Consider the following 15,284-nt stretch of genomic DNA (forward strand, 5'->3'; position numbering starts at 1 on the left):
CTGTCCAGATTTGTCACAAAACCTGAAGGATTTCCTACTGCTAAGAAAATGAATGAGATTCTTGAAGTCTGATGCACACATTCCTTATTATTTCTGCGTTTTTGCTGTAGATTTCACTAAAACTAATGAGTTCGGAAAAATCTGCAACAACGTGGTTGTAAAAAACTAAGCAAATATGGCAAAAATGCACCTATTTTATGCAGCGTTTTTCCAGCCAAGAAATGCAGAAATTATCCAGAAATTTTTTGCTGCAAAGACTTAACACATGCACAAACCCTAACCATTTTAGTTTACCCCAATCTTTCCTTACAAGAGCTCCTGTGGGAACACAAACTGTTGACACCTGAAATTTGCCAAGCTCAAGTCCAGACAGCAAAGACTGACCTCCGGATATGGATTGCTCACCTCCACAAAGTAAATGTTGCCACACTACTGAAAGATAATACATTCCGAGTATTAGGCAGCATCAATTCCCCCACACCATCATCCTAAGCCCTTTGAAGGGTCTCTATTTTAATTCTAAATTTCCTCTTATGCTATATAAAGTCATGAAAAAAGACAATTATTTTACAAAACAGTTGACAGGGGTGTTATGTTAAACAGAAGAGTAACCGTGGCACTATCATCAATTTGATAAGGTTTCCTCACCCTACTATTCATAAATGCCATTTAGACCAAGCTACAATTTTCTTTTTTAACTTGGTTAGCAAGTATAAAAATGTAAGATGTCATAGTTCCTAATATTTTTGGACAATATAATACCTAAGTACTTGAACTATTTGCACTGGGACATCAGCCCTTACAGCTGGATTCAGCATTGTACTCAAGGAGTGCAGGACTGTCTTGTTTCAGTTAATGGGGAGTCCTGATTGTTCACCAAACCCGGACACGTTCTACCACTTCTACAAGTACATGTGTGAACATCAGAGGAGGTGGGTTGAGAGGGGGATGTAGAGCTATGTGTATGTACAATGATCAAAATACCCAGGCCTGGTTAGATTGAGGTTACAGTTATACTATAGCATTGATGTACATCTGCCTAATGGTGAATATAAAAGTTGTCTTATAGCTATGAAGAATGAAGAAGAAGAAGAAGATATGCCTTTATATTTTTGCCCCTGAATGTAGCAATGCTGTTGATGGAATGTTTTTCCTTTGTTGCATTTTCTCATACACATGAGCATTGAATGTGCTCATCTACATTTATTACGAACTAAAAGTCAAAAAATATACCAACAAAGATGTCAAACATGCAAATAAACAATAAATCCCATCAAAACCAATATAGGGTTTATATATGGATATTTAAATCACTTCTGCACTAAGGACTTGCCAATGTCTGATGGAGGCCAGATAGTAATAACAATATCGATAAATGTTTTGCATTAAATAAGACTGTAAAAGAGAAGGCCATTCAAAATGCTGTGACTAAGCTAACTATAAACTACACTCTCCATAGAAAACCAGGGGGATCTGTTCAATAATAGTTCATCTGAAATACCTTAGATGTCCCTATTGGGGTGCCGGGCCCCTACCTGGCCACAAAGGTTGGCAAACTATTAAAATGAAAAAGCAGCTCCTTCACAACTAATCCTTCAGATTACCAAATATTAGTCCATGGAGTCCTTTGAACAACTTGTTTTATCACTGCCTCATGAAAATTTATGGCACAAAATACATCATCAGCTAGCCATAATGTACATTTATTTTGCCAATACAATACATTATATTTATAAATGTACATTTATTTTGCCAATATATAGATAAAAGTGAATACAGAGTACGTCTTCTGTGTCTCTATGGGATGGACTCCCTGAATAGACGGGAGAGCTCTAGCCTGAGCACTCCAAGATCATTTTCAAGAAGCTGTCCTGTCTGTCAGCCCTAATCTTGGTGCATCATGAACCCCCAGATCGAAAAGGAAGGAAAAAACATACAAGGACTTTGGTACATGCGATCTGAGGAGCCGCAGGCATGCCCCCTGGGGACACACAAGAGGTACTCTGTATCCACTGTTACCTTCTTAGTTAATAAAGTTAATGCTTTTAATTAACTAGCTCTATACATTATACAGACTTACAGTGTCACTATGCAAGTAAAACAATAGAATAACTATTTGCTCTTATTCTGACTTCTTCTACAGAATATAGCTGTAACGGGTCTGGGAGGTGGAACCTCTGAGCAACGATACAAAGGGGCAGTCCTTGTAAGGAAGCGGGTGGCTCCCAGGGTAGGCGGGCAGGTAGTCACGGCAAGTGACGGGGACAGTCTCTGGGTAGAAGGGCAGGAGGTCACGGCAAGTGACGGGGACAGTCTCTGGGTAGAAGGGCAGGAGGTCACGGCAAGTGACGGGGACAGTCTCTTGACAGGCGGGTGGTCACGGCAAGTGACGGCTAAGCCTCCAGGAAGACTAGCAGGCAGGTAGCAGGTGGACGCTCCCAGATGAGCGGGCAAGAGTCTCTGGACAGGCAGGTGGTCACAGCAGGTGACGGCAGAGCCTCCAGGTAGGCTAGCAGGCAGGTAGCAGGCGGACGCTCCCAGGTGAGCGGGTAAGAGTCTCTGGACAGGCAGGTGGTCACAGCACATGACGGCAGAGCCTCCAGGTAGGCTAGCAGGCAGGTAGCAGGGGGACGCTCCCAGGTGAGTGGGTAAGAGTCTCTGGACAGGCAGGTGGTCACAGCACGTGACGGCAGAGCCTCCAGGTAGGCTAGCAGGCAGGTAGCAGGCGGACGCTCCCAGGTGAGCGGGTAAGAGTATCTGGACAGGCAGGTGGTCACAGCACGTGACGGCAGAGCCTCCAGGTAGGCTAGCAGGCAGGTAGCAGGCGAGCGCTCCCAGGTGAGCGGGCAATCAGATCCATAGACAGACTGGCAGGGCTGGTAGGCAGACTGTCGGACCGCAGGAATGCAAGTAGATAGACAAGTATCAGGCAGGTATCAAGCAGGAATCTGGCAGGTAACTGGCAGGTATCTGGTAACGGGACCTGAGGGCTGAAGCAGAGTGATAGGCTATGCAACAACATTGCTCGGGCACCTCCATTTTGGAGGAGGTGCCTTATATATGGTGAGGTCCTCCGGCCATTGGCCGGGGACTCCTTAGGATGGCGCGCGGCCCCTTTAAGAGAGAGGGAGCGCGCGCACGCGCGCCCTAAGCACAGTGGCCGGGAAGCAGTGCGCGCTGCCAGCAGAGCGGGAGGAAGACGCCGGGCACGGAGCGGAGAGGTGAGGGGAACAGCGTCCCTGCCTAGCAGGAGGCAGGGAGGCCGACGCTACAGTACCCCCCCTTTAGGCCCCCCCTTTTTTAGGCCAGACAGAAATTTATCAAGGATGAGAGGGGCATGGATGTTCTCCCTGCGCTCCCACGTTCTCTCCTCAGGACCAAACCCCTTCCAATCCACGAGAAAAAAGGTCTTTCCTCTTACCCTTTTGGTGGCCAGAATGTTCTCTACCTCAAACTCGTTTTCAGCGGAAACCGGAGCAGGAGGCGTACCTGTAGACTTGGAAAAAGAGTTAAGTACCACGGGTTTGAGGAGAGATACATGGAAGGAGTTAGGGATCCGCAAGTTTGGCCGGGAGTTTTAATTTATAGGCCACTGGGTTGATTTGTTTGATAACTTCCAGTGGGCCGATGAACCGAGGCCCTAACTTGTAGGAAGGAATCTTGAGCCGGACATACTTGGACGAGAGCCAGACTTTATCGCCAGGACGGAATTGTGGAGGATCCAGGCGTTTTTTGTCAGCGTGTCTTTTCATCCACTCGGACGACTGAAGGAGTGCGGATCGGGTACTCTCCCAAATGGAGGAGAATTCGCTAGCGAAAGATTCCACAGACGGATTGTCCACTGAGGTGGAGACGGGAAATGGGATCCGAGGGTGCTGACCGAAGACTACAAAAAACGGGGATTTGGAGGAAGATTCGCTCTCGTGATTATTGTAAGAGAACTCGGCCCATGGTAGGAGATCCACCCAGTCCGAATGGTGGGCATTAACGAAGTGCTGGAGGTAACTGGTCAGGATCTGATTGATCCGCTCCACTTGACCATTGGACTGTGGGTGGTAAGCGGAGAAGAAGTCCAGGGTGACGTCCAGCAGCTTACATGTGGCTCTCCCGAAGCGTGAGGTGAACTGAACCCCACGATCTGACACGATGTGGAGGGGCAGGCCATGGAGACGGAAGATGTGGCGGATAAAGTCTTTAGCCAGCTCGGGTGCAGATGGGAGGCCCGGCAGAGGAATGAAGTGAGCCATCTTGGAAAAGTGGTCAGCGACCACCCAAATGACCGTACAACCGGCAGAGACAGGGAGATCCGTTATAAAGTCCATAGCTATATGCTGCCACGGGGCAGCAGGTACTGGAAGAGGAAGGAGGCAACCGGCTGGCAGATGTCTCGGAACCTTGTTGAGGGCGCAGGACACACAGGCTGAAGCAAAGTCTATTACGTCCTTGTGCAGGGTAGGCAACCAGTAATGCCGGGTAATAAGCTGGAGGGTTTTTTTCTGACCGGCGTGGCCAGCTAGCTTAGATGAGTGACCCCAGTGTAGGATCTTCTTCCGATCAGGTACTGTTACGAACGTCATACCGGGAGGGAGACGATTTAGATTCACGGGGGCTACCTGCATTACTCTGGCGGGATCAATGATGTGCTTAGGCTCCTCCTCTAGATCAGACACCAGGAAGGATCGGGACAAGGCGTCAGCTTTGATGTTTTTGTCTGCCGGGCGAAAATGAAGAACGAAATCAAAGCGGGCAAAAAACAAGGACCACCGGGCTTGGCGCGGGTTAAGTCTCTGGGCGCTCTGGAGGTAAGCCAAGTTCTTGTGGTCCGTGTAAATAATTACTGGGTGAAGAGCCCCCTCGAGCAGGTAACACCACTCCTCCAGTGCCAGCTTAATGGCCAATAACTCTCGGTCTCCTATAGAATAATTGCGCTCAGAAGGGGAGAAAAGTTTGGAGAAGAAGCCGCAAGTTACCATTCTTCCGGAAGATGACTTTTGGGTAAGTACCGCTCCGGCTCCAGAGGAGGAGGTGTCCACCTCCAGGAAGAATTGTTTGTTGCCGTCCGGACGATGCAGCACCGGGGCGGAAGAGAAAGCCTGTTTTAAGGAAAGAAAGGCTTCCTCTGCTTCGGGCGGCCATTCTCTGGGATTAGTGCCCTTACGGGTGAGCGCAGAGATTGGGGCAGTCCGGGAAGAGAAGTGCGGTATGAAGAGGCGGTAGTAGTTGGCGAAGCCCAGGAACCGCTGAATAGCCTTCAACCCCTCTGGTCGGTGCCACTTCTGGATGGCAGACAGTTTCTCAGGATCCATTCGTAGGCCGGTCTGAGAGATTATGTAGCCCAAGAACGGAAGCGAGGTCTGCTCAAAGAGGCACTTCTCATATTTAGCGTAGAGGTGGTTCTGCCTGAGCCTGAGCAGGACCTGACGAACATCCCTCCGGTGAGTGAGAAGATCCGGGGAGAAGACCAAGATGTCGTCCAGGTACACCACTACGCAGGAGTAGAGAAGGTCCCGGAAGATGTCATTGACCAACTCTTGAAAGACGGCGGGAGCATTACAGAGACCGAAGGGCATTACCAGGTATTCATAGTGGCCGTCCCGGGTGTTGAATGCCGTCTTCCATTCATCCCCCTGACGGATACGGACCAGGTTATACGCCCCACGGAGGTCCAGCTTGGTGAAGATTCTAGCCCCCCTCAGACGGTCAAATAATTCCGGAATGAGCGGAAGGGGGTATTTATTCTTCACCGTGATCTGGTTAAGGCCTCTATAGTCTATACAGGGACGGAGTGAGCCGTCCTTCTTTTTGACGAAGAAGAAGCCTGCTCCCGTCGGGGAGATCGATTTCCAGATAAATCCCCAGGCCAGATTCTCCTCAATATATTCAGAAATGGACCGGGTCTCAGCAGCGGACAAAGGGTAAATACGCCCACGGGGAGGAGTAGCGCCGGGCATCAGGTCGATTGGGCAGTCGTATGGTCTATGAGGGGGTAATGTCTCTGCCTCCTTTTTATTAAAGACGTCCGCATAAGACCAATAGGGAACCAGAAGACCAGGTAGATTGGCTGGGGTAGGAGAAGGACGGACAGGATGGACGGGAACTAAACAAGTCTTATGGCAGTCCTGTCCCCAGCGAAGGACTTCTCCGGTCTGCCAATCAAGCACGGGTGCATGTTTCTGAAGCCAAGGTAGGCCTAGCAAGAGGGCGTGAGAGAGTCCAGGCAGAACATGAAAGAAGATGCTCTTTGAGTGCAGCATTCCCACCTGCAGGGTTATGGATTCGGTGATGAGTTGGATGGGATGTGGTAAGAGGCCCCCATCTACGGCAGCGACAGATAAGGGTACAGCTAGAGGTTTGGTGGGAATGTGGTATTTCTCTACCAGGGACTGAGAAATGAGATTTCCGGCAGCTCCAGAGTCAAGTTGGGCTAGTTCAAAATAACGGTTCTCCCCGCAGATGATAGAGACCGACAGCAACAGAGATGGAGAGGGTTTACTCTTTGCTAGGACGACCTCTCTGAGCGATCCTAGACACAGGCGTTTCCCGACCTCTCCGGGCAGGAACGGATCCGGTGCTCCTTACTGCCACAGTAGAAGCAGCTCCCCTCGGCTCGGCGTAACTCTTGACGGGTCTTGACCATCTTGGTCTGGTCGACCTGCATAGGCTCGGGTGAGTGCGCCTGGGGAGTAACGGGAGAAGTGACTTGCTTCTGGAAGGTAGGGGCTAGACGTGGAAACCTCCTCTCACGGGTGACCTCTTTGGCGCGCTCCTGGAACCGGATGTCTATCCGGGTGGCAAGAGTTATTAAGTCGTCGAGAGTGGTAGGAATGTCCCGACCGGCGAGTTCATCTTTAATACGGCCGGACAGACCCTCCCAAAAGACAGACACCAGGGCATCGTTATCCCAGGCCAGCTCCGCAGCAAGGGTACGGAACCGTATGGCATATTGGCCCACGGTGAGATTTCCTTGACGGAGGCGTAGCAGAGATGATGCGGATGAGGTCTTCCGTCCTGGTTTGTCAAAGACTTTCCGGAAAGCCGTGAGAAAGGCTGGCAGGTTGGACACCAGGGGGTCTCCTCTCTCCCATAGAGGATTTAGCCAAGCCAGTGCCTCTCCCGTGAGATGGGACATGATGAAGGCTACTTTGGCTCGGTCGGTGGAAAACTGGTGTGCCAACAGTTCGAAGTGCAGAGTGCACTGGTTAATGAAGCCCCTTGCCTGGCTGGGATCTCCGCCAAAACGAGGAGGAGCGGAGAGGCGGGGACCGGGAAGAGATGCCATGGTGTTGATGGGCTGCGGCGGTGCCGGGGTAGTAAGTGTGCGTGTGGAGGCAGCTCCCAAAGAGGTAGACAATGTGTCCAGGCGGGAGTTAACACTACGCAGATGACTCAGGATGGACTCCTGTTGGGACTTCTAACGGGAAAGTTCATGACACAAGTCCGAGAGCGAGGGAGCTTGGGTGCCACCGGGTTCCATGGCCCGAGCAAACTGTAATGGGTCTGGGAGGTGGAACCTCTGAGCAACGATACAAAGGGGCAGTCCTTGTAAGGAAGCGGGTGGCTCCCAGGGTAGTCGGGCAGGTAGTCACGGCAAGTGACGGGGACAGTCTCTGGGTAGAAGGGCAGGAGGTCACGGCAAGTGACGGGGACAGTCTCTGGGTAGAAGGGCAGGAGGTCACGGCAAGTGACGGGGACAGTCTCTTGACAGGCGGGTGGTCACGGCAAGTGACGGCTAAGCCTCCAGGAAGACTAGCAGGCAGGTAGCAGGTGGACGCTCCCAGATGAGCGGGCAAGAGTCTCTGGACAGGCAGGTGGTCACAGCAGGTGACAGCAGAGCCTCCAGGTAGGCTAGCAGGCAGGTAGCAGGCGGACGCTCCCAGGTGAGCGGGTAAGAGTCTCTGGACAGGCAGGTGGTCACAGCACGTGACGGCAGAGCCTCCAGGTAGGCTAGCAGGCAGGTAACAGGCGGCGATCCCAGGTGAGCGGGTAAGAGTCTCTGGACAGGTAGGTGGTCACAGCACGTGACGGCAGAGCCTCCAGGTAGGCTAGCAGGCAGGTAGCAGGTGGACGCTCCCAGGTGAGCGGGTAAGAGTTTCTGGACAGGCAGGTGGTCACAGCACGTGATGGCAGAGCCTCCAGGTAGGCTAGCAGGCAGGTAGCAGGCGAGCGCTCCCAGGTGAGCGGGCAATCCATAGACAGACTGGCAGGGCTGGTAGGCAGACTGTTGGACCGCAGGAATGCAAGTAGATAGACAAGTATCAGGCAGGTATCAAGCAGGAATCTGGCAGGTAACTGGCAGGTATCTGGTAACGGGACCTGAGGGCTGAAGCAGAGTGATAGGCTATGCAACAACATTGCTCGGGCACCTCCATTTTGGAGGAGGTGCCTTATATATGGTGAGGTCCTCCAGCCATTGGCCGGGGACTCCTTAGGACGGCGCGCGCGGCCCCTCCAAGAGAAGGGGAGCGCGCGCGCCCTAAGCACGGTGGCCGGGAAGCAGCGCGCGCTGCCAGCAGAGCGGGAGGAAGACGCCGGGCACGGAGCGGAGAGGTGAGGGGAAAAGCGTCCCTGCCTAGCAGGAGGCAGGGACGCCGACGCTACAATAGCAATTAGACCCAGAAAGTAAATGTGTCTCCAAAGCCTATCTGAATGCCTTAGCAGCATCTCATGACAATAACACTCTGTGGTCAGTATTGCCAGCAGAAAACTGCATGATTAGAATGATCAGTTTCAGATTAATAGCAGTGAAGTTATGGGGTATGAACCCATTTTGGTCCAGATGTATCAATGTGATCTTGGTCAACTGGTTAGATAGCACCTTTGCCTGAAAAACAATATCTACTTTTAATAACAATATCGGCCATTACAGTAAAGTCTTTTATAAAGAAAATTCTCCAATACATGTGATATGTCCAATATGTAATATGTCTTGTGTATTTATGACCATCCTCCCTTCTATATAGGCCAGGTATAAATGGATTCTCATTGTGCATCTGTCACTACTGACAATAGGTACCCAACCCCATACACACCTATAATGCAGAGCTGTATAGGGTATGTACATTACGCTGTAGAGAAACACTAGTAATTTGTGTTTAGTTTTTCTTTCAGAATCCTTTTTCTTTCTGTGTTTTTGACTAACAGTCATTTCGACTGGTGATGACTGACCAACGAACATTCGTTATCGGTCAAGACGTCATATTCAAATTTGATGCCTGGTGATAAATAGCTGGCTGCACCAAACAGAGAAAAATTCTATGCAGCTAATGAAGTATGATATGATTTATTCCCCCACCGATGAATGACCATTTATCTGACTGATAAAGGATGGTTCATCACCCCATTTTGTCTAATGTGTATGGGGAGAATAAGTTAGAAATGATCCAAGTGTCCAAATGTTTTTATGTCTTTTATTATTAGTGTTTTTATAATAATGTATAATACAAAGTTATATTGTGGTACCGTGTTAGCCAGAAAAATTAATGTAAATACTTTAATGCCAAAAAATGCAAAATGTATTCTAGGAGTGATACCTTTATTGGCTAACCAGAAAAAATATATGTGCAAGCTTTCAGAGCACAGAGGCTCCTTCTTCAGGCAGCATGTCTTCTCATGTACTGTACATCCTCCAATGTGGTGTACATGATACAATGTACGAGGTGCCCACAAAGTGTCTATATTGGAGAAACTATGCAAAAACTAAAAACAAGAATGAATTTACACAAACACACAATCAGGAATGAACTGGATACACCAGTGGGAAAACATTTCTCTGGCCCGGGACACTGTATGGCAAATTTAAAAGTCTTAATACTAAAAAGTCATTTCAAGGACGACAAGACGAGAATGAGGACGATAAAAATTTGGGAATTCAAACTGATAAGAATGTTCAATTCCTTGAAAACAGGACTCAATCTAACACCTGGATTTATGACTTACTACATGGATTCAATTCATACCTCCATCAGATGGTCTCCAGATAATTAAACATATCAAACATAATTTGATTTCCTTGGCGTTTATCATTAGGAGGCATCACTTTTTACACCTTATGAACAAATGTCCTGTTGTAATATCTCTTAAATGTTGTGCCTTCTTTATTTGTCGTAATTCATTTGTAATATTTGCCTGAGGAAGGAGCCTCTGTGCTCTGAAAGCTTGCGTATATATATTTTCAGGTTAGCTAATAAAGGTATCACTCCGAGAATATTTTTGTAATTTTTGGGCATAAAAGTATTTTTACAATAAAATTTTCAGATTTTTATACAAATATTAGCACAAAATACTTTCTAATGGTTGATGTACTGACTGTGCCCCCCCTCCATAGTACAAACTGTGCATGTGTGAAATACAACTTTTTAATTTATTTTTTAAGTTGAAATCTACAGTTATGATAAATCAATAGTACACTTGAAAATAAGAAACTTTATAATATAACTTATGAGAGATATCTGTTTCTTTCTCTGTCAGAACTGTTCAGTCATTTTCAGAATTCCTGGGTAAAATATGTATTCAGTGAAGACAGATTTTTACATTGCTGAGGTATGAGATGACCGTTATTGCTGCTAAGATTCTAAGTAAAAGGGAGAGAGTAGAAGGGAAGATTTTGAGGCAGAGCTCCTCCCTCCTCCTCCCTAGTCTCTTCTACATAGAATCTTATGAAAACCGACTGCCATCTCTTGTCTCAGTAATGTAAAAATCTGTCTTCACTGAGTACAGATTTTACCTAGGAATTGAGAATTTTTAGAGTAATCGTTCATGGAGGACAAAAAAGCAGGTTTCTATGATAAGATATATTACAAAGTTATTTTATTTTTAGGTGCACTAATGATTTTCATAACCTAGAATAAAAACAATGTATAGAAACACAACAGTAAGTAAATAAAGAGTAACAGATGTAAAAAAAAATTGGATATTTAGTTGACGTTATTTTGATAAAAAAAAGAGTAAAAGTCTGCAGTGGGTACACTGCGACAAGGTGTACCCAAGCTGGATGCTACTTATCTGTAATATCTCATCTTGCTATGTGCCAGCAGAACTCAAAATAACTAAGACATTACCTAATAGCTTCCAAGTCATTTTAACACTGTATTATGCAAGGGGGAAAGAAGACATAAAAAACAATGGCTTAATTTCTGTATTTGTCTTTCATTCTCCCATCCACCCCAAAACATTAACATTGCATTCATTTTTTTACAAACGTTATTGGTGCCTTGAAAAAATACAAGACTGCATTGCCATTATTACAAAAAAAGAAGCAAGCAGTGCCATAAGCAATACAGCTACTTTGACAGAAAAAAACTGCTGCAGCATAAAGGTTCAAAGGCAACAACTTTTAAAGATATCGGAGGTGAACTCCAAGGTCAACCTACCTCAGTGTCAGATCACAGTCAGACCATCCATCTCTGTCTAGGCCAAAGTAGAGTAGAAGACAACAGAGGAGGAAACCACTGTTGAAAGCAAATAATAATAAAGTGAGACTGGAATTTGCTAAATGCATATTGACAAGGCACAAAACTTCTGGTAGAATGTCCTTTTGACCGATAAGACAAAAATTGAGATTTTTGGCAATTCACATCAGCTCTATATTCACGGACACAAAAAATGAAGCATACAAACAAAAAAACATTGTACTTACTGTGAAACATGGAGGAGGCTTGTTTGTGTTTTGGGGCTGCTTTGCTGCATGTGGCACTAGGTATCATGAATCTGTGCAGGGTACAATGAAATATCAACTATCAAGGCATTCTGCAGTGAAATATGCTGCCGAGTACCAGAAAGTTTGGTTTGAGTCACAGGTCATGAGTTCTCAAAGGAGATAATAACCCAAAACACACAAATAAAAACATCCATGAATGGCTAAGAGCAAAGCATTGGACTATTCTGAAGTGGCCTTCTATGATCACTGATCTACACTGACGAGAAAAAGGGAGGTAATGTTTTGAACATGCGATCCCATGCTGTAATGTCTGTAAACTCTCTTTTGCTTCCTCCCGTGCCCAGGAGCTGTGGTATGATCAGACCATGTTCCTGTACATGGTCAGACACAGCCATTACACAGTACACAGCAGGGGCACATTTATAAGATTATCTCAGCACAGGAACATTTTTTTAGTCACATCCAATTGTGGATCTTATTTTTATTCCAAGATCTAGTGAATAAAATTAACTTTTGATTGTGGGAAAACCCCTTTAAGGGTATCGTCGTTTTTGTCCAGGCTATTTTCATTAGCTTTTTTTCTGTTGGACCACAATATAAAAGCAATGTCTGATTTTCATTAGTTGATATTCAGTAAATTTAAATTGAAAATTACTTTTGTCAGTCTCAAGTTATTTCAGTGACTACTGGGTTTTTCTTACTTTAACTGAAAGATACCCTCAGTTTTGTCCATGTGTGTACAAGACAGCTATTGTACACAAGTATAATATTAAGCAGAGAAAGTCTACTTTGCAGAATTCCTAATGTACAATTAAGATTCAGAAAATAAAAATCCTTTTAGGGTATGTGCCCACAATGTGTACAAGCCTGCAGCCCTGACACTCCAGAATAGCAGCATGTCTTCCGCTCATTATAGAAATGAGCGGCGCCTTTTTTTCCCCACCTGCGGACTTTCCTCATAGAGGTTAGGTCTATGGGGAAAGCCTGCATGCAGACCTGCAAGAGAAATTGATATGCTGTGGTCTGGAAAGACGCGCCGCATGTCCGTGTCCGCAGGTGATCCGCAGGTGCCCAGATACTCATAGTGGACATGAGGTTTCTAGAAATCCCATCCACTATGCTGTAACATCTGGACCCTGCAGGTTTGACTCTGCATAACACGCAGCATCAAACCCACAGCGGCTCTGGATCGTGTACACATACCCTTACAACCTTGTTCATTCTTTTTCTTAGGTGCTGTCTCATAATCTCTACACAGTACTCAACATTCCGCATGATCCTGTGGCTTTAGAAGATCATTTTCGTGATGATGATGATGGCCCAGTTTCTAGTCAGGGTTATATGCCTTATTTGAACCAGTACATATTGGACAAGGTGGGTTGTTTTTTAATGTTTGATTCCGTGTTATATCATAGAGTTTGAATTCTGTTCAGACTATATATTAATTCTTTCCAACATGCAATTGTTTTATGGGAAGAGTAAATTCATGTTTTACCAGACCAAAATAAAATAAAAATAATGGAAATAAGAGGACCCCACATCAGTCCTTGAACTCTGCACTGTATTTCCATTTGCATTTGCTTGGAAATAACAGAAAATTATTGATATTTATTCCAAATAATTTTACTTCTTTTTTTATTTTCTTTATTCATATTCTTCAAATCATATTTGCTTTAGGTTTTAGAAGGGTCATTTGTAAAGGAAAGCTTTCATGAGTTGTGCTGGACTCTGACAGCCAAGAAGAACTACCGCCCAGTTGGAGTGGCACTTCCCAATGAAGATGCTTTTCATCTTTGGTGTCTCTTCAACTATCTGTCGGAAGATACTTATCCACTCACCATGGTCCTTGATGAGGTGAGCTATGTGTTTATATACAATAGAATAACAGAGAATAGAAAATTAAAGTTTGAAAAAATCTAGGTTGTAGCCTATTTCAGTATGATGTAAACCCTATATCATGAGCAACTTGTTTTGTGCCATAGTGCCTTTCAAAAAGAAGATTTATCAGCCTAGTAAGAATAAAATACAACATTGTTTAGAAATGGTGTAACATGTATTTATCCTTTCATGACTGGTCATAATTGGGCCTTGATGCCTGCAGCAAAATTTCACCTTACTGCAAACATGCATAGGAGAATAACAAAAACTCAAAGAAGACCTGTCACTTCCTCAGAAAAATGTAGCTTAAAGGGGTAGCTTAAAGGGGTAGCTTAAAGGGGTAGCTTAAAGGGGTGGGGGGGGGCTTGGATGAGGTGGAATGTGAGACATAGATATCCGAGCTCCAGTGTTTCTTCAAAAAAGAAAGTAACACGACTCACTCGAAAGAGATTTTTATGCCTAATTTCTACACTAAAGTATTCAGGAAGACCTAAGGAACATTTCAAGTCCTGGATTACTCCTGTGAGTACTGGCAATCCTAAAATATTGCTAAAAATCCTCAGAGACAGCGCAATCTGAGACTCTGGGGATTCCTCAGACGACATCTCCTCAGAAAGAGTAGAGACTCCTCTGATGCCCAGACTCCCAGCACAGAAGAAGCGTTGTGAGCAGGCTGCATTGATAAAGCAGGAACCTCTGAACTATGTGGCGACACTGAGTAAAGATCAGGGGAATTACCCAGCTGACAGCTGTGAGGAGAGCTCAGGGACACCTCAGAAATACAGACTCAAAGCGCTGTGAATAGAGGAGACACAGACCAAAGTCACAATTTCTTAGTTGTGACACATGATAATATTCATGGCATTTTTCAGCCTAAGGCTTTACAAAAACTGCAGCGGCTCACCGAATACCAGGTCCTCTGCACTATGAGGGCAAGTGGAATTTAAGCGTCTATTTTCCTGTGAAACCTATTTTATTATACATACCATTGCTAAAGAACATTTGGTAATCTTAAATATCCTGAATATAAAATGTGGTGACGAGCTTCAGCTACAGGGGTTTCTCTAACGTGTAGTTAGAAAGAATCACTTAACCAATGTATGATTAATAGTGTTGAGCGAGTATGTTCTATTAACCCTTTCGCCGAGTATGCTCGGGCCGAGCTCCGAGTATTTACTGCTGCTCGGTGATGTGTTTGAATCGCTCCCGTGTAGATGATTTGCGACTGTTTGACAGTTTTATTACATGTGAGGAGTGTCTATTTCTTACACATTCCTCACATGTAATAAAGCTGTCAAACAGTCGCAAATCATGCACACGGGAGCGATTCAACCATATCACCGAGCAGCTGTTAATACTCGGAGCTCAGCCCAAGCATACTCGGACAGAACATACTCGCTCAACCCTAATGATTAAACATTACACAGTGGTGGCCAAAAGTATTGGCACCCCTGCAATTCTGTCAGATAATACTCAGTTTCTTCCTTAAAATGATTGCAATCACAAATTCTTTGGTATTATTAGCTTCATTTAATTTGTCTTCAATGAAAAAACACAAAAAGAATTGTCCTAAAGCCAAATTGGATATAATTCCACACCAAACCTAAAAAAGGGGGTGGAAAAAAGTATTGGCACTGTTTGAAAAATCATGTGATGCTTCTCTAATTCGTATAATTAACAGCACCTGTAACTTACCTGTGGCACCTAACAGGTGTTGGCAATAACTAAATCACACTTGCAGCCAGTTAAC

At 45.6% G+C, this 15,284-nt stretch overlaps 1 protein-coding gene across 2 annotated transcripts in view; it reads left to right on the forward strand.

Moving 5' to 3' along the window:
• DEF6 (DEF6 guanine nucleotide exchange factor) overlaps positions 1–15,284 on the forward strand; it is a 554,612-nt gene that overhangs the window by 73,481 nt on the left and 465,847 nt on the right. For both annotated transcript variants that reach the window (XM_073666425.1, XM_073666424.1), the window contains exons 3-4: positions 12,890–13,030; positions 13,334–13,510. In XM_073666425.1, the coding sequence (XP_073522526.1) occupies positions 12,890–13,030; positions 13,334–13,510 (318 nt within the window). The remainder of the gene's footprint in view (positions 1–12,889; positions 13,031–13,333; positions 13,511–15,284) is intronic.

Source organism: Phyllobates terribilis, unplaced genomic scaffold, assembly GCF_046119375.1.
Source record: "Phyllobates terribilis strain yellow unplaced genomic scaffold, ASM4611937v1 Scaffold_2__4_contigs__length_985480577, whole genome shotgun sequence".
NCBI lineage: Eukaryota > Metazoa > Chordata > Amphibia > Anura > Dendrobatidae > Phyllobates > Phyllobates terribilis.